Source organism: Callithrix jacchus, chromosome 15 (assembly GCF_049354715.1).
Source record: "Callithrix jacchus isolate 240 chromosome 15, calJac240_pri, whole genome shotgun sequence".
Lineage (NCBI taxonomy): Eukaryota > Metazoa > Chordata > Mammalia > Primates > Cebidae > Callithrix > Callithrix jacchus.
Genome location: NC_133516.1, coordinates 32,756,724 through 32,770,009, shown reverse-complemented (window position 1 = coordinate 32,770,009; position 13,286 = coordinate 32,756,724). Strand labels below are relative to the sequence as shown.

Here is a 13,286-nt window from a genome sequence, read left to right as displayed (position 1 = left end):
AGGTGGGTGGATCACTTGAGGTCAGAAGTTTGAGACAAACCTGGTTAACATGGTGAGATCCTGTCTCTACTAAAAATATAAAAATTAGCCATGCATGGTGGCACGTGCCTCTAATCCAAAGTATTAGGGAGGCTGAGGCAGGAGAATCATGTGAACCTGGGAGGAGGAGGTTATGGTGAGCCGAGCTGGTGGCACTGCCTCCAGTCTGGACAACAGAGGGAGATGAAGAAAGAGAGAGAGAGAGAGAGAGAGAGAGAGAGGAAGGAAGGGAGACAGACACAGCCTTCTCATGGAAGAAGATGCCATCTAGAATTTTCATGGCTAGCAAGGAGAAGTCAATACCTGGCTTCAAAGCTTCAAAGGACAGGCAGACTCTCTTATTCGGGGCTAATGCAGCTGGTGGCTTTAAGTTGAAGCCATTGCGCATTTACCATTCCAAGAACTCTAGGGCCCTTAAGAATGATGCTAAATCAGCCTGTCCTCTATAAATGCAACAATAAAGCCTGAATGACAGCACATCTGTTTACAGCATGGTTTACCAAAATTTTTATTTTTTTAAGACAGAGTCTTGCTCAGTTGCCCAGGATAGAGTGCAGTGGTGTGATCTCGGCTCACTGCAACCTCCACCTCTCTGGTTCAAGTTATTCTTCTGCCTCAGCCTCTCAAGTAGCTGGGATTATAGTCACCTACCATCATGCCTGGCTAATTTTTGTATTTTTAGTAGAGATGGGATTTCACCATGTTGGCCAGGCTGGTCTCGAACTCCTGACCTCAAGTGATCCACCTACCTCGGCCTCCCAAAGTGCTAGGATTACAGGTTTAAGCCACTGTGCATGGCTCGTTTAGTGAATATTTAAAACCCATTGTTGAAACCCATTGCTCAGAAAAAAAGATTCCTTTCAAACTATTACTGCTCATTGACAATGCACTTGGTCTCCATCAGAGCTCTGATGGAGGTGTACCAGGAGACAAATGTTTTTTTCCTTTTTTTTTCTGAGATGGAATTTCGCTCTGTCACCCAGGCTGGAGTGCAATGGTGCAATCTCGGCTCACTGCAACCTCCACCTCCTGGATTCAAGCAATTCTCCTGCCTCAGCCTCCCGAGTAGCTGGGATTACAGACACCCACCACCACACCTGGCTAATTTTTGCATTTTTAGTAGAGATGGGGTTTCACCATGTTGGCCAGGCTGGTCTCAAACTCCTGACCTCATGATCCACCCACCTCAGCCTCCCAAAGTGCTGAGATTTACAGGCATGAGCCACTTCGCCCGGCCTAAACTTTTAATAATAGTTGTATCTAACAACTGGGTCGGCTGGGTGCAGTGGCTCACTCCTGTTATCCCAGCACTTTGGGAGACTGAGGCAGGTAGATCGCCTGAGGTCAGGAGCTAGAGAGCAGCCTTACCAACATGGAGAAACCCCATCTCTACTAAAAATACAAATTAGCTGGGCATGGTGGTGCATACCTATAATCCCAGCTACTTGGGAGGCCGAGACAGGAGAATCGATTAAACTCGGGAGGTAGAGGCTACAGTGAGCCGAGATTGCACCACTGCAATCCAGCCTGGGTGACAGAGCAAGACTCTGTCTAAAAAAAAACTGGCTCAAAAAATTCCTGAAAATTTAACAATGTTTCTGCCTCTAACACGCCACATGTGAGGCTCCCCACCAAGTACAGGCTCTGTTTTTCCTCATCAGACTCTGATTTGGGCTCTGCCATCTGATTGGGACCTTCCCACTTGCCAAGAGAGGCAGGATAATGTCTGCCCCTTGACCCCAGGGCCTTTCCCAGGCTTGGAGGTGGCACAGAGCCCAACAGCAGCTCTGAGAGGCAGACTGTTGAACAATCAGAAAGCAGGCAGTGTGCATGGGCCAGGGTCAGGGATGGGTTCACCCAACCTGCAGTTAGGGGCAGCAGCTGCTCCCAAGACCCCAGGCAGGACCCCACCTCAGAGAACAGCCCCCAATTCTCCCAGACACATACTCAGACCAAAAACGTGCTCTCCCCATCTGGACATTGGCCAGAACTCTCCACTGGTGCTTCCCTACAGGGCTCTCCCAGCCTCCCAGACATACCGAGAACATGCTATGGGACTGCCCCTCAAACCAGCCCTGAAAGGCACTCGGTTTATCTTCTCTTCTAGGAAGCCTGTCGTTAGGAGGGTTCAGGACTTTGCATGAACCATACTGTGTTTCAGGGTAGGACCTGGCTCCCTTGGTCCCCATCCGAAGGGACCAGGTGGAGGCTTATACCACCCAGTCTCTACCCTCAGCTCATAATGGGCTCTGACCTGCACCCTCTCCCCTTGCCAGGTGGGGCCCATTGGGGAGTTCAGGGACAGCCTGGTCACGGTCTCTGGCCTTGGGTAAGTGTTAGTGCCATGCCCCCTCTCCCAGGGCAGAGGCCACACATTAAGACTACAGAGCTGGGGTGGGGGGCACTCACTGATGAGGGCTGACGCTGTGTCCAGCTTGGGGTCGTACGGACATTTGCCCTTCCCTGACTCGAGTCGCTCAGGCTCCAGGTAGAAGATGTAATCCTGCAGGGCAGAGCGGGGCTCAGCACCATCCAGGCCAGTCCCTCAGCTAGGAAGTGTTAAGGGTCACCAGGCTCCCAGGGTAAGAATGAGCCCCCAGGAATAGCCCGAGCCTGCCCCCTCCTCTCCCCATAGCTCTTGGGCTTAAACTCCATCCAGCCAGGTCTCCCGGGGCAGAGCCATGCTGTGGGCTCCAAGGGAGGTGCTCCCTAGTCCCAGGTCTTAGGGAAGACCCGGGGATCAAGTCTCAAGGGGCCCTGCCTTGGGGGCTGTGAGGTGGACATGGAGTTGGCTTGTAGGGGGTGAAGCCCCTCCATGCCACATGGCTCACAAAAACGCTAGCCAAGGTCCCCTGGGCCACAGAGGCACAGCTCTTTGCTGTGGCTGCCTGTCTTGGGCCAAGAAGGAGTTGCAGACCTGGCCAGAGCAGGGGTGACTGGTTAAGGGTCTGGGGTCCTGTCCTTTGCCATCAGGTCTGGCCAGGGCAGAGAGCTCTAAAGTTACAGTATCCCCAGGCTTTGTACCCTACCTGAGGTCCTCAGGATGGACCAATGGGCCATGACCTTTTTCCTGCCCCTCAGCAGAGCCCCCAGGCTCCATGTCTCCCCAGGGAGCCAGAAGTTGAGGAGTCCAGCCCAGACCACATGGAATTCACAAAGCCCCCCATGCCTCCCAGCCCAGCCTGCAAGATACTAGGAGGAAGGTTGGAAAAGGCACTGGGACCAGGGTGAGCGCATAGGCCACAAGAGAAAGGCAGGCAGAGGGAGGGAAAGGGGCAAGGAGAGGAACAGAGGCAGCAGGTGGCAGGATGGTGATGGGAAGGTGCACACAGGCCTACTTCCAGTTACACTCTGCACACATGACTTCCTGCACGCATAGGGGTGCACACACAGCTCTGAACGTATCATTGCCAGCACACAGAACCCCTGGCTCACACCATGGACACACACACACACAGAATCTGAACGACCCTGCATTTCTGCACTCCCTACCACAGACAAACATGCTCTGTCATTCGCTGGCAGCCCCTGCCTCCCTGCCCGCCCCTGCCCAGCCCCAGCTCTCCCAACCCAGACCTGGGTCATGACTAGTGGACAGATACCACCCGGCAGAAGACAGCCCCAAGCACGTGAGTGTGCAGGATATTTATGTCCACCAGATGACCGTAGAAGACATGGGGCACGGACACCTGAGAGTAAGGTATCAGACTGCACACATGTGCCACTTTCCACTCTGGGTGCTGAGTGAGGGGGGCCCACATGCACATTGGTGTGTGCTCTTGTGTGTCTACACACATGCTTTCTGGGGGCTAAAGCATGGCTGTCCCCAGGGCTCCCATCTTCCCCACCTGGTGGCTTCATTTCTTGCCCATGGGGGTCACACTGAGGCCGACATGAATCCAGCTGGGCATGCCTTCTGAGCCTGAGGGCACTTCAGGGGAAGGGGTGGGGACAGGGTGAGGGCACAGAGGCAGAGGAGAGGCCTTGGGGAGACTGGCCTCAGGTGCAGGCCCAGGGTGAGTTCCACTCAGAGGCAGTGCTGCCTGGCAAAGGCCTAGAGGGATGAGGCCCACCTGGCGTGGGGCTGTGGGTGTCGGGCGGAGGGCACCATCCGTGGCTCTGCTGCCTCGGCCTCTGACCACCTGCACCTGGGTCCATGGTGTGGCCTGAGAAGATGAGGAACAGGGTTTAGAGCTGGGGGTAGCAGGGGCTGGGGGAGCGGGCTCGGGCTGCCAGCTTCTCACACCACACAGGCCAGGAACACACATGAGCACATGGGCCCCCAGAGCACACCTATGCATGTGCATATACACACAGGCTTGGCACACACCTACACACACACATGCCCTTCAGGTCCAGTCACTCTCTCACACATGCCCTACAAGTTCACACCAGCTCACACACATGCCCACATGGAAATGGAAAAGGGCTGAAGCAGGCAGGAAGGGGCAGAGCTGGGGAAGGGGCAGCTCCCCCCAACCCCCTGGCCCTGGGGGAGGAAGGCAGCTCTCCCCCAGGCCACATGGCAGAAGCTGACCCAGGTGTCCAGCCTCCTGTCGCAAGGCCTCCACAAGGCCCTCTGGCTCAGCCACAGGGGCACAGTCCACAGGCATAGCCAAGAGAGCTGTTGCCACATATGGAGCGAGTGCTTACTATGTGCCAGGCACGGTGCTAGGAGCTTTGGGAGCTTTAGCTCACTGCCTCCTCCTCACACCGACCTGTGAGAAAGGCAGCGGTTAGCCCCATTTTCAAGTGAAGAAACTGAGGCTCACTGAGGTGAAAGAAGTCACTCACCCAAGGTCACAAGGCTCGGAAGTGGCTGGGCTGGGGCTGAAGCCCCTCCTCCCATCAGGACCCTGGGATGCAAACACCAGCAGGGGGCAGCACGGGGACAGGGTGGGCAAGGCTTACCTGGGCACGGCGGCCACGGTTCACATAGGTGCACATGGGGTTGTAGGCACCCGTCCCGCACACATACAGATGTGTTCGGTTCCAGGGCTGGATGAGCCTGACGAAGTTCCCACACTCACCCTGGGGCCAGAGCGAAGGCTGCGTAGGTGCCCTGGCCAGGCCTGCCCCCTCTCTGGGGATCACCTGCCCCACTTCCCACCTATGGACCCCACTGAACTCACGTTGCCATCCTTGCCTGAGAGCACGCACTCCTCAATACGCTGTTGGGAGGCTGCCCAGTGGATCTGCAGAGAGGGGGGTCAGAGGGTGCAGCCTTCAGGACAAGCCCTGAACCCTGGGGCTCCATGCTCACCCCACGCCCCACATCAGGGACAGCCCTTACAATGAGGGGCTCGCGGTTGATGTCGTGCAGGTCCAGGGATAGCACGTAGTCCTTGCTGCCCACATACATGCGGTCGTGGTCCTCGTCCTTGAGCAGGATTCGGTAGTCAGTTGTGTTGAGCAGGAAGTTGAAGAAATGGGCGGTGCCTGTGGCCTTCAACTCTGCAGGTGGAGGGCAGGGCACCAATTAGGACCTTCAGGAGACCATCCAGCCATACCACCTCTGACAAAGGGGAGACTGAGGCCCTGAGGTTCCCCTCAGGACCCCCACCACACAGTGGTCTTTTTTTCTTTTTTCGAGGTAGTCTCACTCACTCTGTCACCCAGGCTGGAGTACAATATCGAGATCTTGGCTCACTGCAGCCTCTATCTGCTGGGTTCAAGCGATTCTCCTGCCTCAGCCTCCTGAGTAGCTGGGATTTTGTATTTTTAGTAGAGACTGAGTTTTACCATGTTTGCCAGGCTGATCTCGAACTCCTGACCTCAAGCGATCCTGCCTTGGCCTCCTAAAGTGCTGGGATTACAGGTATGAGCCACTGCGACCGGCCCACACAGTGGTCTTAAACCTCCAGCTTCCCTTCCTGGATCCTTCTCAGCTCCCTCTCCAGTCCCTGATAGGCTAGGAGGAGAAAGTGGGACAGGTAGGCAGGCCAGGGAAGGCACCACACCCAAAGCTAAACCCCTGATTCACAGACAGCCCTAGCTAGTCTCTGGGTCACAATGAAAGGGCAGTGGGTGCGGGCCAGGGTATGTGACACCATCAAAGAGTTTTTGCTCAGGTGGGAGTTAATGCTCCCATGCTCAGGGTGGGGCCAGCTTCACACAGGGGCTTAAAAGGGTTAATGGGCAAATAGGGGTGTGGCCAGGTATATCTGGGACAGCCTGCAGACTCTGAAATGGAGCCTGGATGCCCTGTTCTTATCCCAGCTGCCCACCAGACAGGGGGTACAGCTGGTGCACAGCAAGGTCCTCACTTGGTCTGAAGCAGGTTAGCCAGAAGACCTGAAAGCCCCACTAGACACACTGCCCTGCAGACCCCAGCTTCCCCCTGACCCCATAAGGCTGCTAATGGTGGAACTCTCAGGCCACCTTGAATGAGCCAGGACAGTCATTTCTGGGAAGGAGGTTCTCTCTCTCTGGTGCTACAACCTGGGGGCTAAAGGCAGGGTTCAACTGGGTCCTCCAGTTTTCCTTCTATGTGAGTCCAGCAGCCTTGGCCCTCCAACCCCAGGATGTTGGGGAAAAGCCCTTCCTAGGGATGAAGGACAAGATGGGGCTCAGCCAATGATAGACAAAGGACTCCTAGAAGCTTGGGAACCTGCCTCCCAGGGGAGGGAGAGACGAGGGGTCCCCTTGGCAAGCCCCTTCTCCACCCACCCCAGCTATCTTTAGCTCAGCAGAAGAAGGAACATTGTAATGAGGATGATGAATATTCACACGCACAGGAGGCTTAAGATAGCAGTGCACAGAAGAGCACATGCGTGTATACACATGGCACAGGCATGCACACAGCGCACACATGTCCTGCCACACATGAGGCACTCACCAAGGGGGTCGCACATGTTCCATCTCCCTTAGCCAGCTAGTAACCCATTTCACAGGTGAGGCAATCAAGGGAGAGGTCAGGGCCAGGCCCCAAAGCACCTGGACGGGGAGAACAGCTGGGATCCAAGGCCCTAGACAGCCTGAAGGAGGGGCAAAGCTGGGCTGGAGTCGGGGGTTCCGCCAGCTGACCCAGAGCCCACGTCTGGCCCCAGGACCTCACTCTGAGAAACTAGCGGGTAAGGAAAGGCCTTGCCCTGCCCAGACCTGACTGCGGCGGTGACAAGGGAATGCAGGTGACGACCTTGGCCGACCACTGGGACGCAGAGACGCCAAGGGATCAAAGGGCCGATCCTGCCTGGCGATGGCCTCACCCGCCTGTCCGGCGGCGCCTCTGAAGCCCTGGGCAGGGTGGCCCGGGCACCTGTCCCGCACCTGTTGTTGGGCCACTCGGAGTCTCCCGCCTGGCCACTCACCCACAGTGACAACAGGAAAGTAAACATTCCCCCACCCCCAGGGCTGGGAAGTGGCCAGAGAGGAAGTGGGGCTGCCAGTGAGAGCCCCCAGGCTGGGACAGCCCGCCAGGGGTTATTTATACCCTGGCTGGGGGCATGGCTTGGTCATGCCCTTACCTGTCCCCTGGGCTAGGGGGCACTCTGGGGGCAATAGCAGGGGGAGGGGGCAGAGGCTCTCAAGTGGGCACCTTCAGACACAGGCACTCAGGGAAGGGGGAAGCTTCAGCCATCAAGCCCCCAGGAACCCAATCAGCCATAATCCCCACCCTCCACCCTGCCGAGCCTTAGGCCTCTATAATCTGAACTGTGTGCCATGACTCCCAGAGCCCAAGGCCCAAGTCTGAGCCCCCACCCTCTCACAAAGCCCCAGCACTCCCAGGCTCCAGCTCCCTCTGTGAGAAAGGCTGTAGAGAACCCTCAGAAGATAAGGAAACTGAGTCCCAGCTTGGGGACAGGAGATTGGCCTTGACCCTCTCTGCCCCCTGCCCTCCATCTGCTCCTGGGTGGAGGTAGGGGTGGAGGGAGCCCCTCGCTCAGTCATCGAGCCCCCACTGTGCACAAAGCCCTGTGCTCACAACACTCAGGGCACAGGGAAGGGACATGACATGCCAGAGCACATGGGGGTGGGATTCCCACCCAGGTCCATGGCTGAAGGAGGGGGAGGACCAGGGGAAGCCAGTACTGGTGGTGGAGACTGCCTGCCAGGAGGGCTGAGGCTGGAAGGTGACTCGCTCCCCACGGACAGGGTACATGACTCAGGACCTGCAGGACCCCTCCCAGTGGCCACGGGATATGGCGTCAATGGCTCTGATGTCACAGGACGTGATGCTTTGGTCACTGTGGAAACAGTGTGGGGGGAGAGGGGAGCCCCAGGTGGCCCTGCAGGGTGGGGAAGGGGTGGGACCCAGGGTCAGGAATCCTTGGCTATGGCTTGTGTTTCTGGGTGAGCTTCATGACCCGAATTGGGGGCACTCTGGCTCTCTGAGCCTCGTTCTCCAGTCTAGACCATCTCTCAGGCCCTCCTGGTACTGACACTCAGTGATTTCCTGTTCTGATCTCAGAGAGAGGCTCACAGCCTGGCATTCCTTAGGTCTTCCCCCAACCCATCCTTCATGGGTGTCTCTGCCTTTCAGGGAAAGGAGAGTGGGATAGGGTCCCAGGTCCCTTCCCCAGGAAGCAGGCTTCCAGGTGTCACTACCTCTTATAAGACATCCACCCCGCACTCCCACCCCAGCTACCCCATTCTAGTGCTGGATTGGGGAGCAGAGAGAGCTATGGTGTAGGAAGGGGCCTCCTGTGGACTCAGCTCCAGCCTTCCCAAGTCCAGTGTTTCCCCACCCCATCCCCAACCCATCAGAGTAGGGTTTATTCCCAAATCACTTATCCAAACCCAGCCTACCAGAGGGGAACCAAGGTGGAGAGGGGTGGGAACTTCCCTGGGTCCCAGAGCCAGGCTGGTGTAGGGTTCTAGCTTTCTCAACCCACAGCTGGACTTCTGACCCCACTCATGCCAGATTGTAGGAAAAATTTGAAACAATGGGTCCTGAGACAGTCCTACACCCCTAGCTGCAGACAGGAAAACTGAGGCCCAGAGGAGAGTGCTGCTCACCCCAGAGCACAGGGTGAGAGGCAAAACTGTTGTCCTGTCCCCTGCTCCCCACTCCACCACGAGGCAAAGGAACAGGGAGCCTTCATTCCTCCAAGAAACCTATATCAGAGCAGGGAGTGGGCAAGTAGCCCTGGGTATCCTCCTCCAAAACCTGCTGTCAGCAGGGGCCGGATCCTAAAAGGCCCCAGCTCTCTTAAGGGACAGGGACTTGGGACAGAAGACACAAAGGAACCTGGGACCTGAGGTGGCATCGGCAGGGGCAGGGCTGATGCAGACCCAGCCTGGTCATGTCCTCAGGCCAGTCCCCACGTCTGCTCCATTTGTGCCAAACCTGGCTCTGGCAGCAGGAGCACTGTGCCTCCCCAACTGCCATGGCAATGTTGAGGGAGGGGCTGGGAACGATTAAGGGTTCTGTGGGGATCAGGACTCCAGCCTGGATAAGCTTTGACCTTGGGGGGAGGAACGGTGGTGTGCCTGGGTGCTGTCTCCTGGGAAGGGCTCCCCACCCCCATGCTCTCACCCAGGCTGAGCACAGGTTGGGAGGGGTGGCATCCGGGAAGGATTTTCCCCGTCATCGGGAAGGAAGAGCCTTTTCTGGCATCAGATACCTCATTTCCGTAGCCGTTCCCGGCCTCCAGGACTCTCTCGTGGCTGTGAGACACTCAGGGTACTGGCCAGATCGTCCTGGCATAGGTCCAGAGCAGGACCTTCTCAGGGCACAGGGGCTGGAATCAGGGGGTCCCTGATCCCTCTTGTCTGGGAAACAGCTGATGACGCCTCATTTTAAAGGAGGAGCAGTCGAGGACAGGTACTGAGGAGGCATGTCCACAGCCCTCACCCGCAGACCCCAAGTGGGCAGCCCCCACCCATTGCTGTCAGTCTCTAGGACGTGAGGTCTGCGTCCAGTGAGGCAGGAGCTGCTGCAAAAAGAGGGGTCCTCCTCTTGGAGCAGAGGTGGGTAGCCCACCCTCTTGGTTATAGCCCCACGAAGCATCAGGCCCTGACTGACAGCATCACCTCCCCCGGCAGTGCTGGGGACTGGGGGTGATAGACAGATCCCTGCAGCCTAGCTCAGACCTCTGACCTCTAGTGAGCTAGTGCAGCCCTAATCCCTGAGCTGAAGAGAGATGGGACTGGGGGCCAAGGGGAGGCACCGGCCTGTGTCTTTGTCAGTGTTTCATCCACTGAAAAGACAGACCTCTTGACCTTCTGAGGAGGGAAACTGAGATAGTCAAGGCTATGGTAGCAGTGGCCATGGGAGGCGTGGCAGGGCCCAGGTGGTCCCTACTGGGCACCCCCATGGGATCCAGGAAGGGGTGCTCCCAGACCCTTGATCACTCCCCCAAAGCTGTGAGGGGCCCCCGAGGAAGGCCTGGGGACTGGGCTGGCCCCCTGGCTCTCAGCCTAATCCTCTTTTAATGAGTGGCCAGCCGGAAGGCCTCAGCCCCTGGCCACAGACCTACAACCTTGGGAACCCCAGCCAAGCCGAGCAGGGGGCAGGGCGGCCCAGATGCCTTTGCACGTACTTTCCCCTGCTTGGCACACCCACTTATACCCCAATGCCAAGACCTCAACCCCTAATCAGGCCAACCCAGGGGCCAGCATGTGCAGAGACACACTCAAGTGACACCTGCCTTGTGCTCACACAGACCCACTCTTGGGCACTTACCATTTGTTCAATCCCAGGTCCCACATGGGGCTGGGCGGGGAGGCTGACACTGCTAATCTGGGGTAGCTCCCCCAGTCCCTTTTCCCCCCATGCTCTGGATGGGAACCCTAGAAGCCAGACCCGAGCTGCCCGCTCCCTGGGAGAGGTTCCAGGTTCCTCTGACCCTAAGCCCCTAGAGATCTGTCCCCCATACCATCCCTGGCCAGGCCTTCCAGATTGGAGACCCAGAAGACCTGCCTAGGAACCACCCACGCCAACCCCTCCTTCTCCCCAGGTAGGTGAGCCAGGTCGGTGCCAACAAAACCAATTACAGCCACTCTTACCCAATTAGCAACTAATTATGGTCTAGTAGTCCATTCAACATAATTAACATGTAAATGATACCGCGTGTTTTTATTCAATAACCGCTCTGATTGAATTTAATTTAAATGTCTGAACTGGGGACCCAGTTACCGTATTTCACCACCTAGAGCTGCCACTCGAAAATGTGGTGGGAAATGTTGGCTCCTCTAGGGCAGAGGGACCCAAGGCCAGAGAAGAGGGTGCAAGGGGCAGGCGCCACTGACTGTGGCAAGGGTAGAGATGGTTACGGTCCCTGTATTCCTGACACATCTATCCAAGGGGTGCAGGGAGTTGGTGAGGTCAGAAGAGTTCCAGTGGGACTCTCAAGATGGAAAATCCCCTGGAATGAGGGGCCCCTTCTCGACGGCTACTGTAAACATCCCAGCTGTTCAGTAAACACCACACAGGAGTAAGAGCCCAGCTGGGCCAAAACACCGCTGTACACTTCCCTCCCGTTTCAGAAACTGGAGGCTGGGGGCAGGGGGCAGGGGCTGGGGCCAGCAGGTCCTGGCATGCTGTTCCCACGCCCGTTCCGCTCCAGTGCTCACCTACTCCGCCCAGGACAGGACAGGCTGAGAGCCCGGATCATCCTCAAACCAGGAAAAGCCAGAAGTGACAGAGCAGCAGGATCACTCCCTGACTCGCCAGCTCAGAACCAGGGGATCCACACTTCATCCCCTCAGGATACCCAATGACTTCTGACCTTCTGTCCCAGCAGATGGGGGCTCTCTGGCCTCGCCACCTCCACTGACCCCTGCCTACCCCTTGGTCCCATGCACCTGATCATCCTAGGCCTGGGCTGGTAGTTCCAGAGGCCTAGAGGTCCTACATGGAACTTAGCAGTGGGCATGGTTGCCTGTGAGAACACATTTGGTCATTTACCAGCTGGGCGGGTCAGGGCTCCAGCTCAGCTTTGGAAGGACAGTGTGGTCAAGAGACCTGGCCCTGAGCAGGAAGTGGGAGGAGGTAACCAGACCAGCAGATAACACAGGAATGTGCCCCAAGAAGTGTGAAGGGGGTGGGAAGTGGGGCTCATTTTGAAGCAGAGGGCTGCACTGATCCATTTCTCAGGTGGGGAGAGTGAAAAGGCCATTCAGTGAGGGCCTCCAGTTTCACAGGCCCCCCAGGGACCCACCCCCTCCTCCCACATTCCAGACTTGGCCCGGAAACCCCTCACTCCTTCCTCCACCACCTCCTCCTCCCCATGACTGCAAAAGACAACAAACTCTCCATGGCTCATTTACTCTGATAAATCACCCAGATAGACAGGCCAGGATGGGACCGACAGGCTGGTGGGTATCAAGACCCTCCCCCTGCCCTGGGCCCAGCCCCCATCTCTGCCGCCTTCTCGGATTCCTTTGGTCCCTGCAGCCCCTTCTCATCACCCACCCAGAGATCCTCAGGATGTTCCAAAGAGTCTTAGCCCCTCCCCAACATTATGATGGGGAAACTGAGGCACAGGCCAGACAGGTGCATGCTTGGGGTCAGCCTTGGAGGATGCAGTAAGGCGGGTTAGGAGCCCAGCAGGACTTAGCCAGTAGCCAGTCAAGGGCAGGTGGCGAGCGTTCTGCACGGCCCAGGGCCAGGAAGGCACTGATCAAAATGGCAGTATAGGCAGCCCCAGAAGAGGCTCCCTGTAGTGCTATCCACTCAGCCTTGGGGCTGCAGGAGCCCAAAGGGCCCCCATATTGTAGCCACTTTGCCAATTGTATCATATGATCCTTAGAAGGCAACTGAATAGCAGACACTTGAGGCAGTGGACTCTGGCTGGGGGGAAGTAAGGGCATCAGCACCGAGCCACAAGTGGGAAGGAACAAGGCTCTTGGCTGGGTACAGAGACGTCCGAGGAAAGAGCGTGTCTGGGTAGGAAGCCAAGAGGGGTGGCAAAGGGAGGGGTGGAGGCAAGGAGGAGTAGGGGGAGGAAGGAAGGGAGACGAGTGGGGGAAGGGGCTCTGGAGCTGAGGCTTCCTGATTCCTGGAGAGCCAGTTGCTTTGGGTCTGTCTCTGCCCTGCAGAGATGCACCAGATAGCCAGTGCTCCCCTCCACCCATTGAGAGTACCAGAAGTCAGCCTACTCCATCAGCCTGGATAAGCCCCGCTCCCTCCCCCACAGGCTAGCCCCCCAATCCTAGGCCAGCAGCCACTGCCCAGACCCCATTCTTTGCTGGGTCAGGACCAGTGGTCAGGGAATGGAGCCCAGGAGGCCTCCACCCTCTCCCTTGGGCTGCCCAGCAGCCTGGGTGGGGGGCTGTAGGCCTGCCAAGCTCAGGCACCCACG

The 13,286-nt window shown here is 57.3% G+C and overlaps 1 protein-coding gene across 9 annotated transcripts in view; it reads right to left on the bottom strand.

Moving 5' to 3' along the window:
• SEMA3F (semaphorin 3F) overlaps positions 1 to 13,286 on the bottom strand; it is a 33,937-nt gene that overhangs the window by 9,915 nt on the left and 10,736 nt on the right. For 7 of the 9 annotated variants that reach the window (XR_013527307.1, XM_035275573.3, XM_054245673.2 and 4 more), the window contains 5 exons: positions 5,333 to 5,493; positions 5,172 to 5,234; positions 4,951 to 5,070; positions 4,113 to 4,205; positions 2,449 to 2,542 (listed from right to left, as the gene is read on the bottom strand). Coding sequence is in view for 8 of the 9 variants with exons in the window: in XM_035275573.3 (XP_035131464.1) it covers positions 2,449 to 2,542; positions 4,113 to 4,205; positions 4,951 to 5,070; positions 5,172 to 5,234; positions 5,333 to 5,493 (531 nt within the window). In the remaining variant the exon portion in view is untranslated. The remainder of the gene's footprint in view (positions 1 to 2,448; positions 2,543 to 4,112; positions 4,206 to 4,950; positions 5,071 to 5,171; positions 5,235 to 5,332; positions 5,494 to 13,286) is intronic. The other 2 variants (XM_078350952.1, XM_078350951.1) reach the window with 1 other exon arrangement.